The sequence below is a fragment of the Grammomys surdaster genome, unplaced genomic scaffold (assembly GCF_004785775.1).
Source record: "Grammomys surdaster isolate TR1022 unplaced genomic scaffold, NIH_TR_1.0 363, whole genome shotgun sequence".
Taxonomy (NCBI): Eukaryota; Metazoa; Chordata; class Mammalia; order Rodentia; family Muridae; genus Grammomys; species Grammomys surdaster.
This window is the reverse complement of record NW_021604782.1, coordinates 9,218,128-9,237,695: the sequence shown is the minus strand read 5'-3', so window position 1 is coordinate 9,237,695 and position 19,568 is coordinate 9,218,128. Positions and strand designations below refer to the sequence as shown.

Here is a 19,568-nt window from a genome sequence, read left to right as displayed (position 1 = left end):
TATACATATGTCATGTGCATGCAGATAACTCTGGAGTTCAGAAGAGGGTGTTGAACTCCCTGGAGCTGGAACTTGAAGGCAGTCGTGAGTGGCCCCGTATGGGTGCATGGGTGCTGGGAACCAGCTCAAGGTCTCTAGAAGAGTAACAAGGCTGCTCTTAAACTCTGAGCTGCGTCTCTAGCTCCACTCTCGCCCCTTCTTATAATGCCAGGGATTGAACTACATTCCAACCCTGAGAGTAAAATGCAGGGAAGAGAGGGGAGGCTCAGTGAGTTTCTTCATTACCCCTGACGCCCTGCACCTGCCACACTCTCCTCTGCTCATAGGCTGGGAAGCCATGCTTGTCTGGTCCTAGATTTTTTTTAAGTCTTCAGTAACTTTTTTTTTTTTTCAGACAGGGTTTCTCTGTGTAGCCCTGGCTGTCCTGGAACTCACTCTGTAGACCAGGCTGGCCTCAAACTCAGAAATCCGCCTGCCTCTGCCTCCCAAGTGCTGGGATTAAAGGCGTGCGCCACCACTGCCCTGCCAGGAACTTGTTTTATATCTGGAACTTCAGTCTAGAACTTTTATTTGATTTATTATTATTATTACTATTATTAATATTATTATTATTATTATTATTATTATTATTATTTTGCAGTTTTGGTGGTAAGATTCAGGACCTGGTACATGCCAGGCAAGTGTCTGTAAACATTTATTTATTTATAATTTTTGAGGCAGGCTCTTATGTATACCCTGGGCTGCCCTGGAACTCATTATGTAGACCAGGTTGGCTTCAAATGCATACAGATCCACCTGCCTCTGTCTCCTGAGTCCTAGATTTAAAGGTGTGTAACACCATGTTTGGGTTTTTTAATTTACTTTTTTTTATTTCTCTCTCTCTCTCTCTCTCTCTCTCTCTCTCTGTGTGTGTGTGTGTGTGTGTGTGTGTGTGTGTGTCCTTGTCTCTACATGCACCATGTTCACATAGTGTCCTCAGAAGCCAGACAAGAGCATTAGATTCCCTGGAACTACTTATAGCATTTGTCAGCCACCCGATGTAGGTGCTAGGAACGGACCCCAGGCCCTCTGCAGGAGCAAGCATTCTTAACCATTTCCTAGTCTCTCCAGCACTAGCCTTTGGGTTTTTGAGAGAGAGTCTTGCTTTCTAGCTAGTCCAAGCTGGCCTTAAGCTCACAGGCTTCCTGCCCCAGCCTCCTGAGGGCTGGGATTTCAGGGACTCACCTGCATGCTCATCTCAGACTTAAACTCAGTTTGAAAGTATCCTTAATTTGTAGTACCTTAAGTTGTTATTGAGTGTGTATTTGTATGTGTGTTTGTATTTGTATGTGTGCTTGTGTGTGTTTGTATGTGTGGATGCTGAGAATGTGTGTGCATGTGCATATGCATGTGTGTGTTTGGTGGTGCTGTACATTTTACCCAGATCCATATGTACACTAGGTAAAAACTCTCCCACGGGATGGCATTCCCCAACTCTACAGTTGGTTTTGTTTGCAACAGAGCCTCTTTTCACAGTGCGGGCTAGCCTCAAACTCCTGCTTCCTCACTCAGCCTTACACATGCTGAGTTACAAGTGTACATCATCATGCCTGGCTTTGTAGTCCAACATTTATAGTCAAATTTATGTTTAAAAATTATTTACTTTTTATTTATGTGTGTTGGTACTTTGGCTGCATGTGTGTGTGTGCACCACGTGTGTTCCTGGAGCCCATGGATGCCAGAAGACAGATGTTGAATCCCCTGGACTGCAGTTAGAGATTATCGTAAGCCACCACGTGGGAGCTGGGACTCGAACACAGCTCCTTCAGCAGCGTGGCCTGTGCTCTTAACTGCTGAGCCATCACTTCATCCCTAGCTTTTTAATGGTGTGTGTGTGTATGTGTGTATTGTGTGCACACACGGCATAGCACACAAATGGCAGCTGGAAAAACAGCTTACAGGAGCTGGTTCTCTCCTACCATGTGGGTCTTGGGAATCAAACTTAAGTGTTAGGCACGTTTAGCTGCTGAGCCACCTTGTTGGCCTGTATAGTTTAGAAAGGTGAAAGATTGGAAGTGTGTGTGTATGTGTGTCTGTGTGCATGTGAGTGCTGGACACTAACAAAGACCTCATTTGTGCTGGGCAGGCATTCAACCACTGGTTATATCCCAAGCCCCCAACATTGTTTGTCTATTTGTTTATTTTAGTCCAATTGTGTTGGTGGTCAGGGAATTGGGAATGGTTTTTGTTTGTGGTTTTGTTTTGCTTTTTATCTCAGAACACACTGGCAAGTATTTATTGAACGTATCCTATGCTTTCAGTGTTTTTGGTATGAAGAGTTTGTATGGAAAACCTATAAAGAACAAAACAAAAATTACAAGCAAATGCATGCATTTATTTGGGTTGATGGTCAGCATGAAACCAGTCTGCCACAATGTCCTTTTCTGTTTGTCTCCCTTCTTTTTACACTTTGGGATGGATCTCAAGACATAGATGAGTGTGAAGATTCTGGCCTGTGCAGACATGGAGGTCGGTGTGTCAATACTCCTGGGAGCTTTGAATGCTACTGCATGGAAGGGTATGTGGCAAAGAATGGGCCTGAGCCTTTCCACCCACGCATGGATGCGACATCATGCACAGGTAGGTGCCAGGGAAGCAGTACCTGAAGGTGAGGTCTGGTAGGTATGATTTTCTCATGTTCTGACATTTATAGGTCTGCATTGGAGGTATGAGTTTGCATTACCTTCACATATTTTTATGAAATAAAATAAATGACCCAATCAAGATAGAAAGGGCCGTGTTTTAAAAAGCTAAAGAAGCCAGGCAGTGGTGGAACATGCCTTTAATCCCAGCACTCCGGAGGCAGAGGCAGGCAGATCTCTGTGAGTTTGAGGCCAGCCTGGTCTACAGATAGAGTTCCAGGACAGCCAGGGCTACACAGAGAAACCATGTTTGTGTGTGTGTGTATGTGGGGAGACACCACTAAAGATGAGGGATTAATATTTTGGTATTAACTGTTGCCTGTTAGGTCTGGTAAGAACCCAGCATCTCCAAAGTGACTTTGGAAATTAAGAAAGTGCATCTAATTTAAGGTAGTTTGCAGTCAGATTTTTACTTCATTGGACAAGGCATGAGCATGGGTCAGAGCTGATGGCTAAATTCTGTTTTGTGCATGTGTAGTGGTGTGTGGAGCACCAGAAGTGCAATAAAGACAACATTGGAAATGTGCTCAGAAACGTCGTGGACATGAATCTCACACAGGGCCTGGGGGTGTGAGGCACGGGGTATAGGTGCAGAGAGATGGTGGATTCTGAAAATTTGCATTGGTAAAGTAAAGAAGTTGACACGGTTTTGTTTTCAGAAATAGACTGTGGCATCCCTCCTGAAGTTCCTGGGGCCTATGTCGTGGGAAGCTACAGCTCCACACTGGGCGGCCAGGCCCATTACAGCTGCAAAGAAGGGTTTCTCAGCGTCTCAGGAGATAGAGTTTCACGATGCACAGCCCTGGGCGTGTGGGAACCTCCAAAGTTACATTGCCAAGGTGGGTCTTTAAAAGCCTCAACTTTCTGCTTATAGTGTCCTTAGCTGCTTTTTCAGTTTCCCTCTGGGATAGTAAATGCATTCAATAAATCCGATACGTCGTATTTGTTTCTGGCAGGGTTTTGTTTCTCTAATATTTTTCAGGGTCTGTATTTTAGTGTCTGCAAACAATGACCCTTTCTTTTGTTCTGCATTTATTACATTTTTATATTATAGGGGCTTGGCCAGTGTTTCCAGAATGAAAAACCTAAGCAACGGTGCTGACACTGAAAATTTTTTAATCTTATTTTTGACTTGTATGAAAATGATTTTGATGTTTCAAAATGAATTCAGCTTTTTTAAAAATGCAAATTTACCTTTATTTATTTATGTGTGTATGTATACGTATGCATGTGTACAGGTGTGTGTGTACACATTGCACAGTGTGTGTGTAGAGGTCAGAAGACAACCTGATGGAGTCAGTCTTCTCCTCTCATGTGTGTCCCAGGGATCCAGCTGAGGTCATCAGACTTGGCAGTGAGTGCCCTTTACCCACCGAGATGTTCCACTGGCTGTGATCTCAGCCTTTGATGTGTGGATACCGACCTATTTAAGAACTGTATGTAGCACTGTGTGCTGCGTACATTCTAAGCAAGTTCCCTGAACTGACTCATTCAGTCTTTAGACGGTCCCTGTGTATAGACACTCCGGTGAGAAGGCTACCCTCTTCTAGGCGTCCAGGTTTACTTGCTTAAGGTCACACGGTCAGGGCCAGAACTGAAATTAGACGCCAGAGATGGGTTTTCAGTCACTCTGCTGTTTCCTATGTTGTTTACTATTGTAATTATTTTTGAACTTTCTACTTTCTCATCTCCAGTGATTTCCAGTTCAACAGTCCCTGGGTTTTCCAGTAATCTTAAGGAGTGCTCATCCGTGTTCACTTTACTGGTTTGTTTTTTAAATCAGACACTAGCTATTTGCTATCATGCCTTTTTAAGCATGTAAGGTGACTTTGTATATTTTGACATCAAGGTGACCCTGTACATTTTATTTATTTTTTATTTTTTTGTTTTTTTTTTGAGACAGGGTTTCTCTGTATAGCCCTGGCTGTCCTGGAACTCACTCTGTAGACCAGGCTGGCCTCGAACTCAGAAATCCACCTGCCTCTGCCTCCCAAGTGCTAGGATTAAAGGCGTGGGCCACCACCGCCCAGCAGTACATTTTCTTTTAATCAGTAATATGAGTGTCACCAATACATTTCATGATAATGATTAGTGTCATCAGGATGAATTCTTTTTGAGGCTTTGGCTTCTTATTATTTTAATCAGGATTGTATTTGCTAAATACTACTTAGAATTCTTCACTGATACCCAAAGGGATGCCATTTTTGTTATATTTAGTATCAATGGCATTCGGAATTTAAAAATATCAAAGCATTTTTTCCCTTGCTCTGTAGGATTTTTAAAGATTTGGGAGATTTCATTTGGAAAACCATCTGGATGTGACACTTTTGGGCATATTTTAGCCCTTGAAGTATTTTTAAAACTCTGATTTTGAGGATCATCTCTATGGGTAGCAATCCTGGGTAATCTTTGCCTTATATACTTACTAGATTGAAGGGACTTTTGACATATATTTAAAAAGTAACCATTATAGTTAATATTGATGGTCAGTTGACAGGATCTAGAATCATCAAGGAGATAAGACTATGACTGTATCCGTGAGGGATTTCCCTAGATACGAGTAACTGAAATAAGTGCCTCACCTTGACTCTAAGGCGCGTCCTCCCATAGGCTGGGGTCTTGGGTTAAAGGAGATCACTCATTGAGCACAAACATCCCCTGCTCCTTCCCTCCTGGCTGTGGATACAGCGTGATCAGCTACCCCCACCCCCAACCATAACCCTACCTTCTGCTGCCATGCCTTCTACTGGGATGGACTGTATCCCTTCACCTCATGAGACAAAATCAGCCTTCTCTTTCTTTCAGTTGCATTTGTCAGGTGTTTTATCACAGCAACAAGAACATAATATGATAATGATAACAAAAGAAAATCTTAATTTTCATTGAATTTATTGTATGGCTAAGTTAATCTTGATGCTGTTTTGACTTACTGGGATTTTAAATATGTTTAGATATGTTTTTTTTTATCATCCTTAGAGTTAAGGGGCTGGACAGTGGTGACACATGCCTTTAATCTCAATCTTGAAAAACAAACAAACACAAAGTTATAAGGGTATATTAATTATTAGATTATCTTTCAGTGGATCAGTTTCCTCCATTTATCTACCTCTGATATCTATTTTATTTCCCCTTCTGAGAAAGAGTCAACCTTCCTCCCTTGGGCCTTCCTTGTTATTTGGCTTCTTTGGGTCTGTGATTGTAGTGTGGGTATCCTGTACTTTATGACTAATATCCACTTATCAGTGACCACATACCATGCTTGTCCTTTTGGGTCTGGGTTATCTCATTCAGGATGATATTTTCTAGTTCCATCCATTTGCCTGCAAAATTTATGATGTCCTTGTTTTTGATAGCTGAGTAGTATTCCTGTGTGTAAATGAACTACATTTTCTGTATCCATTCTTCAGTTGGGGACATCTGGGTTGTTTCCAGTTTCTGCCTATTATGAATAAAGCTGTGTGAACATAGAGACGCAAGTGTCCTTGTGGGATGGTGAGGCATCTTTTGGGTATATGCCCAGGAGGGGTATAGCTGAGTCTTGAGGTAGATCTATTCCCAATTTTCTGAGGAACTGCTGAATTGATTTCCAGAGTGGTTGTACAAGCTTGCACTCCCACCAGCAATGGAGGAGTGTTCCTCTTGCTCCACATCTTCACCAGGATGTGCTGTCACTTGAGTTTTTGATTTTAGCCATTCTGATGGGTGTTTAAAAAAAAAGAAAAAGAAGAAAAAGAACAGGTAAATTGGGGCTGGACAGATGGCTCAGCGGTTAAGTGCATGAACTACTCTTACAGAGGACCCAAATCCAGTTCCCAGTGTCAACATCAAGTGACTCAAAATCGCCTGCCACTCTGTCTCCAGAGGATCCCACATTACTGTCCCTCATGGGCACTTGTACAGACACACACCCATACACATAATTAAAATTAATAAGACAATAGATATTTTTAAAAGAATGGGGAAGTGATCTGAATAAATGTTTCTCGAAAGAGTACTGGCAGCTATGTGGGGAAAGTGCCCTAGTACTAATCATGAGGGACATGTGAATTCATCTCTACAATCCTACCGTCTTAGCCCAAATGCAGAGAAGGGGAGGAAGATGGAGAACTCTTGACGGGAATGTCAATTAGTGAAGCCACTATAGAAAGCACATACACACACACACACACACACACACACACACACACAAACTAAGGAGGTTCCTCCAAAACGAAAACTAGAACTACCATATGGGCTAGTTGTCCCACTATTGAGCACACGCCCAAAGGAAATGAAGTCAGCAAATCGAGGAGACACCTGCATGCACATTCCTAATACAGCCACGCTCCCAGCAAGTAGTCAAGGCATACTCAATACTGGTGTCCATCAGCAAATGAACAAAGACTGTTGTGTATTCAAATATACAGTGGACTACTGCACAGTCACAAAACAAAGCAAATGCTGTCATTTGTAGCAACATGAATAGAACTGGAGGAAGCTGTTAAGTGAAATGAGCCAGGCACAGAAAGCCGAACACTATATGATCTCACTTACATGATGATCTGAGAAGTTCATCTCAGGCCAGTGAAGTAGCTCAGCAGGTAAAGGTACTTACTGCCAAGCTTGACAAACGGAGTGTGACCCAAGGTCCACATGGTGGAAGGAGAGAACCTACTTCTGCAAGCAGCCCTCTGACTTCCACGTGGTGTCATTACACACACACACACATACACACACACAAGCACACACACATATACACACACATACATACAAACACACACATGAACACATATATACAAACACATACATATGAACACATACACACAAACACATACACACACACAAACACATAAACACATACACACACGTACACACACAAACACACACATGCATACACACATACAAACACACACAAACACACACACATACATACATACAAACACACACAAACACACACACATACATACATACACAAAACACACACGTACACACACATACAAGCACACATACATACAAACACAAATATACACATGCACACACAATCACAAATATACACATGTACACACAAATACATATACACACACAAACACATACACTAAACAAACAGACAAACACAATAAAAGCCTTGGCATAAAAAAGCTTAAGATTAAGCTGGGCATGGGAGTGCATACCTTTAAACACAGCAGAGGAAGGAGGATCTCTGTGAGTTTGAGGCCAGCCTGGTCTACATAGAGAGATCCAGGATAGCCAGGGCTATATAGAAAGACCTTGTCTCAAACAAAAGAAAAGAAAAGAAAAGAAAAGAAAAGAAAAGAAACAAAAAAGCTTAAGATTAAAACAACCTAAACAGGGGCTGGAGAGATGGCTCAGTGGTTAAAAACACTGACTGTTCTTCCAGAGGTCCTGGGTTCAATTCTCAGCAACCTCATGGTGACTTACAAACATCTGTAATGGGATCGGATGCCCTCTTCTGGTGTGTCTGAAGACAGCTACAGTGTACTCATATACATAAAATAAATAAATCTTAAAAAAAAAACCAACTTAAACTTTCTCTCCTTGAAGTAGAAAGTAAAGCACTGGTGATGGGATTAGGAAGTGCTCTGTAAGAGGTCCGCGGGAAGCCATCCACCCGATTCGTTGAAACAGGATCTCTCACTGTTATTTTCTTGCTTCAAAATGTTTGTTTCTTTTAAAAATAACAAATAGTATTTAATGTATTCTCTGAGGCCCTCATGCAATGCATTAACCGTATTCACCTCCGCACTCCTTCTCCTAACTCCTCCTAGGCCCATTCCCTTCCTCCTGCTGTTATGCCCAGTTGAACCCCGAAGACCACTGAGAACCGAGTTCTGATACACACACATACAGGTCCTTCTTACGACCCAGCCACAGCAGGTCAGAGTGAGAGCCCCGAGTCTAGGGGTGCAGGGATTTATTGTGATTACAGCATACTTGGGAAATTTCTATACAGGTCAGCAAGTTAATATTTTTAAAACTACATTTCTGGTGTAATCTGCAGGAACTGAACACGAGGACAAAACCACCTGACAAACAGGATGGCTAAGTTATCTATTCTCTGCAGGATGTCTTAAGTTATCTATATGTACCTTGATCTGCTGTTACGATGTTTGCTCAAATGGATTTTGTGGTTTTCTTCCTGGAATTGGAGTTTAGCCCCTGGTCTCACACAAAATGGGTTTTCCTAAAAATCAGAGTTGATTGGGCTTTACACTGTCCCCGTCTGATTTCATGTCCTCTTTCTAAACGTATGCCGCTCAGTCCACTTTGGGCTGCTCACGGATGTGGGTGTGGGTCATTCCCTGGAGAGTCATCACACCAGGGACCGGACCCTTAAAGAAAACTGATTCTTCCTCCCTGTCCACAGCTCCTCAGGAGTGGGGGGATCATCATGAACCTCTTCCTGCTCAATGCTAGAATGTCGCTTGGCTTGGTCTTGTGTCAGTCATGTGCAGGCAGCCGCAGCTCTGTGAATCTGGGGTCCAGTAGTCCTGTCATGTCCAGAAGGCAGTGTGCCACTCCGGTTGTCATTCTCTCCGCCTCTCTGTCTGCTGTGGCTCCTGAGCCTTGGGATGGGGAGCATGTGGAGTGTGTGGTAACTTACTTGTTGTGGGCCACCCCTCCACTGTCCCTCATGCTTATCTGAAACTTACTGATTCATCCCAGCCACCCAGCCCCAGGGATTACCTCTCTCTGCCTACCTCAGCACTGGAATCATAAAAAATTACAGGTCTGCACTATCATGCCTGGTGTGTGTGTGTGTATGTACCATCATGCCTGGTGTGTGTGTGTGTACCATCATGCCTGGTGTGTGTGTGTACACCAGATGTCAGCGAGAGTAGCCATTCCTCAGTAGCCATCCACCACTTTTTTCTCCTTCCTTCCTTCCTTCCTTCCTTCCTTCCTTCCTTCCTTCCATTCTTTCTTTCTTTCTTTCTTTCTTTCTTTCTTTCTTTCTTTCTTTCTTGAATTCAGAATCTCTCTCTGGGACCTGGAGCTTTCAGTGAGTGCCAGATGTCCATCGTCTCTGTCTTCCAGCATGGGATGACAAGCACACACCACTGTGCCCTGGGGAGCAAACTCAGGCTCTGTATGCACAGCAAGTGCTTTGCTGACTGAGCTATCCATAGTTTACAACAATTCTTTATTTATTTATTTATTTATTTATTTATTTATTTATTTATTTATTTTCGAGACAGGGTTTCTCTGTGTAGCCCTGGCTGTCCTGGAACTCACTCTGTAGACCAGGCTAGCCTCGAACTCTTGAACTCAGAGATCCGCCTGCCTCTGCCTCCCAAGTGCTGGGAGTAAAGGCGTGTGCCACCACCGCCCGGCACACAACAATTCTTTAAACATTTTAAACTTTCTTCAGTGGGAGGGTGTAACTTTTTAAATGACCAGAAGATAGGGGTTCAAAGTCTCCTTCATTAGGAATGACTAAATGTTTAAGGGTATGGGAGTGCTAAGTACTCCGACTTGACCCTGAGACACTGTGTGCATGAATCAGGTTGCCAGTCTGTACTCCATTAGCAAATATGGTTATGGGTCAAGTAAAAAGGAAAACGTACAGCAAATTGCATATATAAAACCTGGGGTTCATGTAGAGGACTCTGTGATGCAGTTTGCCAGCTTCTTCCATTCCCCCAGGGCATTGTTATTTAAAGAGTCCTACATCCTTCCTTGTCACCACAAAGCCCCAGTCCCTCACTGCGTCTTCTCCCCTTGAAGCACCGCCCCTTCTTATGTACCCTTCAGCCTTTTCTGGGCTCCTGAATCTGGGCCATGTGCCAGATGACACTGTATTTTTAGCCATGTTCTGAAGCTACAGGAATTGGGAATCCCACCAAACACACCCTGGAACCGTGAAGTTGGCTGCTACGGAGCAGGGTGCGTGTGAAGGGGACAGCCGTGGGACAGGCAGTGGCTTTTGGGGTTGATGATGGGATTCCTTTATCAGAGAAGGAATAATTGATGGATGGTGTTTGTCTTCTCCTAGTCACTCTATCCCCTGGAGTGGGGCCTGATAGGGAGACCTCCATTCCTTTGGACTTGAAAGGGTAACAGGAGGTGAGGTCTGAAAGCTTCCAACGGCAGATGCTTCTATGGTCCCCCTTCCAACTTAGGTGACTGTTGCAATGCCTGACACACATTTCCATTGACTCAATGGAAAAGAGAGAATTGCCTGCTTAAACTTCCCATAAGCGTTTTTGTTTGTTTGTTTGTTTTTGTTTTTTAATTCTTCAGAGAAGAAAATAGCTTGTTTTGTTTTGTTTTTTTGTTTTTTTGTTTGTTTATTTGTTTTTGTTTTGTTTTGTTTTTAAATTTCAAGCCAGCGATGAACACAGAGGAAGGAATTGCTTTGACTGGGTGTCCTAGTCAGGGTCTCAATTGCTGGGAGGAAACCATGACCAAAAGCAAGCTGGAAAGGAAAGGGTTTATTTGGTTTCTGCTACCACATGACAGTTCATCATTGATCAGGACAGGAACTCAAGCAGGGCAGGAACCTGGAGGCAGGAGCTGATGCAGAAGCCATGGAGGGGTGCTGCTTACTGGTTTGCTGTAATGGCTTGCTCAGCTTGCTTCTTTATAGACACTAGGACCACCAGGATAGAACCACCCACGATGGGCTGGGCCTTTCCCCGTTAATCACTAAGAAAATGCCCTACAGGCTTGACTGCAGCCTGATCATATGGAGGCATTTTCTCAATCGAGGTTCCCTCCTCCTAGATGACCATAGCGTGTGTCAAGTTGACATAAAGTTAGCTACATAAAGCCAGAACACTGGGTCATCATTGACAACCTTCTAGAGTCCAGGGAACGACCATGTAGAGTCCAGGGCTCGTGTTATATATGCTAGATACTGGGACGAAGAAACTGGAGACTGAGACTTGAGAGAAGTACACCAGCATTGTTCTGTTAGAGACAGAGATGGTAATTATGCAGTGGAGAATGTGTGAAGCCCTGAGAGGTGTGGGGAGGAAGGAGGATAGGGAATGGGGCGGTGCCACAGAGGGTCTGTGTAGCCTGTTGAGCAAGCGGTGTGTCACGGAAGGTCTATGTAGAGTGTTGAGCACAGAGTCTGCCCTCTTCTACAAGGCTCAGTGAAAAATAGTCAATAGTGTGTCAGATCAGCTTTGGGGTTTGGGGAGCATCTGTTTTCCAGATCTTCTCCCCTCCTTTAGGGGACCAAATCATCTATCCTTTCAGGATGGGGCTTCTCCCCATTAGTATGTCTGACAGTGAGGATGTAACATGCTATAGTGCTTGCCTCATTTGTGGGTGTGTGGCGGGGAGTGCCGCCCTGGGTTCAGTTTCTAGCACCGGGGTGAAAGAGTGGATTTGGGACTATAACTTTCTCTTTTTAAAATGTAGAAAAGCTGGAGGTGTAGTAGTGTATGCCTATAATCCTGACAGGTGAGGCTTGGGCTATGTAGTGAGGCCCTGGCTGCAAACAAAAGACACATTCCATGCTTGCTCTGCCCCAACTTCCCCACATTGCAGGGGGCCGGGGAAGCAAAGCAAAATAAAACACATTCTACAGTATAAGTCATTATTCTCTTCTCTACTTAAGACTGTTAAAACATCTACATGGCCACAGAATTTAGAAAGAAATCCAACTCCTAACCATAGCCTCTGAATACATGTATTCTGATCAGTCTCCCCCCATCCTCTCCCGCCTCCTTCCCATCTCTATCAAAGTGAAGAGTTCCTACTGGATCCCGGCCTCATTTTGACAAGGTTCATAAAAGTTTGAAAACATTCTTGCATAAATCAGAACACAAATCAGTGCACTTACATAATCAGTGCAACTTACAGGTCGCAGGTTACTTTCCCAGTGTGGCTGCTTCTGAGTGTCAACCATTGTAGAGAGAATTGTCTTTGTGTGTTTGAGAGTTCATGATTTTGTTTGTTTGTTTGTTTGTTTTTTCGAGTCAGGGTTTCTCTGTGTAGCCCTGGCTGTCCTGGAACTCACTCTGTAGACCAGGCTGGCCTCAAACCCAGAAATCCACCTGCCTCTGCCTCCCAAGTGCTGGGATTAAAGGCGTGCGCCACCTCTGCCTGGTGAGAGTTCATGATTCTACTGTTGCCCAGTCTGGTCTTGAACTTTTGTCCTCAAGAACTCCTGGCACAGCCTCCTGGTTAGTGGTAATGACAGGCTTACACCACTGCTCTTGAATTTGGAAAAGATTCTGAGACCACATATGGACTTAGCCTGGGGAGTGCTCTCCTTGACTAATGGTACCCAGCAGGGATGCAGGAGGATGGAGTGGCTGGCAAGCACATTTGGTGTTGATGGACTGTGCTCAGCTGATGGGAAGTTTAATTCATTTGGAATATATTTTCTGATATCTTTACTGTATACTAATTAAAAAAACATTTTAGTAAGCTATATTGCCTTTCTTTCTTTTTAAAAAATCATTGTTAAGTAGATGCTGTTAAGATATGACTCTATTTTGGATGCAACTGACTGTGCCAGTTGAACTATGACTTTGCTCATAAAACTCATTAAGAATATGAAACAAGGGCTTTAGAGACTGAGAGACCTCTGTGACTTTTGGGTCACCCACCTGCTGGAAGCTCTCGTTTTCTAGTATAGAAGGGGTAAGGTGTGTCTCAACTATACTTCCCGGCCCCTGCTCCACCTCCCCACCCCGTGTGTGTGTGTGTGTGTGTGTGTGTGTGTGTGTGTGTATGAGTGTGTTGCCTTGGTATATATTTGTTCATATGTTTATGAATGCATGTATTTATTGAGGCTCAAGGTTGATGTTAGGTGTCTCCCTTGATTGCCCACCACCTCATATACTGAGACAGGTCTCTCACAGAACCCTGGTTAGCTGGCCCCCTCGGGATTGCTTGGATTGCTGGTGGGGGAGGGGCACACCACCCTTACCAGGCCTTTTGTATATGTTCTGGAGATCCAGACTCTTGAATCACCTTCCTGGCCAGCCTCAGGGCCTTATTGGAAACTGAGGCTGGCCTCGAATTCAGAGGTGGCCTTATATATACAGCTGGTTTCAAAGTTCCTGTTTTTCTGCCTTAGCCTTCTAATTGCCTGGGTTACAGGCATGTGCCACTGGCTATATTTTTAACCAAGATTGGAAATCTTTCTACATCTTCCTATCATAAAATGGGCATATGTGAATTTTTTTTTTGAGACATGGTTTCTCTATGTAGCCCTGGCTGTCCTGGAACTCACTATGTAGACCAGGCTGGCCTCGAACTCACAGAGATCCTCCTGACTTTGCCTCCTGAGTGCTGGGATTAAAGGTGTGCACCACCGTGCCTGGCTAGATGTGAAATTCTTCAATCTTCACTTAGCCTCAGTTACTTATTGTCAAGCTGTAGAGTCTGTTTACAACTGGAACATTAAAATGGGGGCTCTGATGTTGTCCTTTGAGAAGGGAAACATTCTCGTGCTGGGATTCGAGGCTCGAAAGCCTTGAAGCGGATCAACACCTCTACAAATAGGAAATCCTGACAAGCCTGCTGATAAGTCCCCATCCTCCTCACTGAGGCTTTTACCCGCCCTGTCACCTCCTCCGCAGCTTCTGAAGTGTTTCAATTCTAGCTGTTTCCAAACTAAACACTAGTTATTGACAGTAAGTGCCATTGTGTGAAATGGAAATTTTTCTCCCAAACGAGCTCTCTCGATGCACATGAGCTAGAGAAAATACATTGTTTCGTCAGGGTGAAAGCTGATAGAAGACATCAGGTTACAAAATACATCAAAAAGTAATTTCTATCTTCTTCCAGCCTTAAGGGCAAGTGGCCTTTTGGGTACTAATGAGCTCATTAGCTTACTTAGAGCAGCTAATAATCTACCGTGCACAGAGAGCTTCGTGGCATAGAATAATTCTTCTGTTTTCCTTTAACTGTTACAATAACACTTTCCAAACCCAACTCACCCCATACTGAGACATTCTATTCCAACCCCCCAACTCAATGACAGACACAATGAGGTGCAGAACAGCCCCACGGGGAAGGGGGGAGTCTAACTACCCATAGCTGAGTTCAGAGCATGCTGGCAGCCTGTGAAACTCTGTTGACTACAGATTTTAGCTTCTTTCCTTTGGCCGTATTACTTACACATGACCATAACAAGGTTAATGGTGTTTGTAACTCAGACACATGTCTACAAGGGATGTTTAAAAACATAGGATGATAGGCATGGCCCACAAAGCCTAGAGATTGTGTTGGTTCAAAATGTAAGGGTAGTGTAGAGTCTGGGGTCAGTTTGCCTAGGTCACGTGGGCCCTTACAAGCCCCACAGCCCACCACTCTCCAGGTGCCTTGTCAACTTGATTTGATCCTAACCATGATAGAGCCGTTTCTAGTTATTGTTGGATAAAAATGAGAACCAACTTTAATATGATTTTTTTTTTTTTTTAGTATACACACTTGTTTCTGCTCTTTTGTAGAGTTTTGTATGTACTTAATTTTCTGAAACATTTTTGCCAGGGAGGGAGCTGGAATCATCGGGACTGCTCTACTATCCATTCTCCTGGGGACTGGCAAGACACCTGCCACAATCTACAGGCACTCCTGGTCACTTTCTTTGCTTCCTTAGCTTATTATTTATTGATCTCTAAGCAGTCTCTGATGAAGCCTTACGTTACTCTGGTGTTTCTGGCATCAATCCCCATAATTGTGCTAGCATTTATAATAATCAACAGCCAATGTGGGCAACCTTGCAGCACAGTCGGTTTTGATTAGATGCTGCAAATTGCCTACACCTTTCATCAGACAGATTTCCTTCTGGACTATTTTCATGAGTAGGAAGACTGTCACACCTCAATATAGGACATGATTTCTACTACCAATGTGGCCTTTGAAACTTCCACAGCACCCCACCCCCCACCCCCACTGGGGCGACCTGTTTTGAGGTTGATTATTCAAATAAAACTACAGACAATGGGAGACTAAGGGAAAATTCCCAGCCATGTTCATAATTAGTTGACTGTATTTCTGGTGCAGGTTCAGGCGTCGTTACTTAATAATGTAATTAGCCAGAGAAACATGTGCTTTAATGAACAACCCAGTGCATGTGCCATACAAATTTGTGTTTTTAGGTCTTCCTTTCCTTTGCATGTAAACTGTTTTAATGTTTATTTCCTTGTGATGGTAAGGGCTGTGGAAGGTTTTAATGTAGATCTGTGTCTTTATTGTCATTGTTGAGTTGATCGGTAATAGGAATGATCTTAAACTTGTTGGGAATATCTGTGGCAAGGGAACATGTTCCAGGCTAGACCCAGATCATACCCTCTGATCATGCATCAGCTACAGAGTTTCAGAGGCTACTGTGTTGTGTGGCTTTTCTTGGGGACATATGAACAAACACCTGTTTACCCCACATAAAGCAACCAGGACAGATCAAAGAAATGATTCCATCCAAGTCCACCTTGGTGAACCAGAGTTTTGCTTTGGTTTTTTTGGAACAAAGTCAGGGCTATTACATATAAGAACATGGGTGACTCAAAGGCAGCTGCATCACAGAAAACCTCACCCCAGCATATGTGACAACTCGGGAAAACTGAGTCCTGCCTAACTTGCAGACCACTCCACTGAACGGTCTGCTGTCACAGCAGCATCCCCGTTTATGTGAGCCTGGGCAGGGCCTCCTGGGTCTTGCCATTTCCCAAGCTTCCTGTCAGCCTCCTTTTTCCCTCTAGGAGGGAGCTTCAGTTTCAACTGGGAAGTGACCAGCACACAGCTCCAGTGGAATAAGTCTGTATGGCTAGGAGCTCTGTTCCAAGTACCCTCTCTGGGAAATGTCTCATAGACAAGATTGGACTGAGAGGGTTGTCGAAGAGACCCTGTGGTCTGATCTGAATGCACCTTCATCTTAAAGTTTAGCTACTCTGTCAGGTCTGTCCTATTCAGGGCCTAGCGTGAAGCCCTTCGTTGTTGCCTGAACTTAAGGATCCCAGATTTAAATGGATCTTACAAAGTGCAGTGCCTCTGTCTTTTGCTCGTAGTGTGGCTTTCGAATGTATTTTAAGCTCTAAGAAACTCCATGTTCATATCCGTAAACACCATGCTAAAAGAAACCATCTCCCCTATGTGGGTTTTGGTGGGGACAATTGTGATGTTGTAAATTAAGGAGACTGCTTATATGTTGTGGGATTTTTGTGAATGTTGTTACGGAACTGTTGAGGCCTGTGTCATATGACAGAGCCTCGATCATTCTCATACACCCCTGTACTCCCCACCTTTTTAAAAATGTCCCCTTCTCTCTCTGACTCATTACCTCTTCTCAGATAATCTCCCTTCTAGTTTTGCAACCGGAAAAAAAATATAGATTGCACATATGATCTTTCTGAAAATGGCTGACACTGTTCAACATCATGATCTCCAGCTCTAGCCATTCCCTTGAGCCTGGATGATTTAACTGTTCTTTAAGGCTGGATGGCTCTCCACTGAGTGTGTGGGCTTCTCTTTCTCTGTGTGTTGATATCACTTAAACTGACTCCACATTTGACTGTTATATATAGCTCCTCAATAAATATAAACAAGTGTGTACGTCTGTAGTATTTTGACTTAGATTTCTTATACGTACCCAGGAATGGTATAGTTGGATCATATGGTGTTCTGTTTTAGCTTTTTTGAGAAACCTTGCACTTATTTCCATGTTGGATATACTACATTACACTCCACCAACAGTGACCTACACATAATGGTTCCTTCCCCCTGCATCCTAGTTAGCACTTGTTGTCCTGGGGCTATTTTATTTGATTAAAATATTCTCTAGTTCTGCACATGACTGAGACACCCCTCAGGTCCTAATGAAGAGGTCACATCTCCAGAGAGTTCATATCATTCCTGACCCTCTATTGGAAGCTTTCTGTGTGCTATCACAGTGTCTTATTTAATGTTCAGCTTTTACCAGAGTCTGACTTTTTCTTATGATGCTTTTGTCCATTGACCCATTAGATTCTGTGAGAGCAACGACCTTGTCCGTTGTGCTTGCTGCTGTAGCAACCTGCACGAACTTGTTACTCAATAAACAGGCACACATAGAACAGATTATCACAAACCATGAGAGTGGGGGGAACTTTTATCACTCACAGCTCCATTGGTTATGGAGCATTAGTCCCTTGTGAAGGATTCTTCTAGGACTGAGGGAGAAAGTGCTTCTCAAGACTAAGAACAGGTGGAGAGGAAAATACTGGACCATTTCAGAGATGGAGTAGCTCATGAGTGAGCTCTGGGGCATCCCATAGATGCTTCTATGGCTTCGAATGTCTGTTTTCCCCTTGAGACATCTCCACCTGTACAACGGGAACATGATCCTTACTATGAGGGTTACCATGAGTAGTACTTATTTAATCTTTGAGCCCTGTTGGAATTTATGTGATGAGTTTCATTCAGATTCCATTGCTGTGAACTCCAGCCAGGACAGCCTGGCCAATATAGCAAGACACTGTAAATACACACAAAGACACACGCATACAGAAAGAGAGGTGGGGAGAGGAGGAGAGGGAGAGAGAAAGAGCAAACAAACCAGCCCACGAGAAAAATCAAGACAATAAATACAAAAACAAAAACCTCACCCCAAATCCCAGCTGAGAATATACATCAAAACCAGCTGAGTTTTCTAAAACTGTGGGTGTTCAAGACCCCTACTAAGTACTACTGAGCCAGAAGAGTTATCTCTGGGTAGAGACGGCGTGGTCCTTCACCATACTATTTGACATTTCTCAACACTGTAATGAAATACCCATCACAAACAAGTTCAAGGATGAGTGGTTTCTCCTGGGTCATGTTTTGGGAGGTAGAGCCCATCATGCGAGAAGACACGCCACTCAAGAGTCTGGTTCAAGGCAGTAGGGTCTTGGGAAGTAGTTTGCTATATCCACAAAGATGAGGAAGCAGAGAACTTGGGCTGGAATCAGGACAAGTCTATGATCCTCAAGGTCTACTGCCCATGTCACTCAGGAGGGCTTTGCATCCCGAAGTTTCTACAACTTTCCAAAACTGCACCACCAGCTCGGGACTAAGTCTTCAAACATGTGAGCCTGTGGGAGACACCTTACACTGAAATCATAATATTCTACTTCTGGCCTCAGTAGGCCCAGGATGAAAAATACATTTAGCCCAACTCCAGGAGTCCTGATAGTTTGAACAGTTTCAATGCTAGTCAAAAGTCTGAAGTCGGAAGTCTTTTCTGAACTATGGTCATATTCTTGGCTGTGAAGTCAAAACCCATATATGATAGCAAGCAAATGCCAGATCAAAGCAAGACTGAAACTCACCAGGAAAAGCACCAACCTCTGAAGCTCTGTCCAGTGCTCAGGGCCTGTGGCAGCATCGTCTGGGCTCCGAGGGACTTGCCTGAAGCACATGTGTCCTTTCCCTTGGGTCAGCACAGCCACATTTCTGACGTGTCTGCCATAGCCATCAGAGCTTCACATGCACCCCACTCAGGAGCCCCATGTAGGGAATCCAGTCCTTTCACACATTGTCTGGCTTTGCTGACTTTTGTCCTGAAAACCTGATATAAGGCTCCATGACCCTAGAACATTTGATTCTACATACATGCAGAGCCAGAACCAAATTCCACTGTCATCTGAGGTGCATCCTGGCCTCCATTTACCACAGTGGAGCAGTCTCGGAGAACCTGCCTGCCTGACCCCAGGAAAAAAACTTTTTCTAGGCAGTCCTGTTTAAGCAGGGGCAGAAAATCCTTCAGTGATGCTTTCTTCTTATGTACTCTGCCCCTCCCCAAGAACTCTCCTTTTAAAAGAAAGTTTTATAATTAGCTTGCATTTTTCCATCCTAGAACCTTTGATGGGTGGGATCTCACTCTCGAGGTTATCATAACTTTTGTGCCTTTACACCTCAGAGTTTGAGCTTCTTCTTAATGGTCTACTCTCACAACTACTGTTCAGT

General features: G+C 43.7%; 1 protein-coding gene across 1 annotated transcript in view; it reads left to right on the top strand.

Moving 5' to 3' along the window:
- The window catches only part of Susd1 (sushi domain containing 1), a 116,442-nt gene that overhangs the window by 25,985 nt on the left and 70,889 nt on the right, over positions 1–19,568 (top strand). The window contains exons 4-5 of the mRNA XM_028780018.1: positions 2,467–2,619; positions 3,341–3,520. Of these exons, the coding sequence (XP_028635851.1) occupies positions 2,467–2,619; positions 3,341–3,520 (333 nt within the window). The remainder of the gene's footprint in view (positions 1–2,466; positions 2,620–3,340; positions 3,521–19,568) is intronic.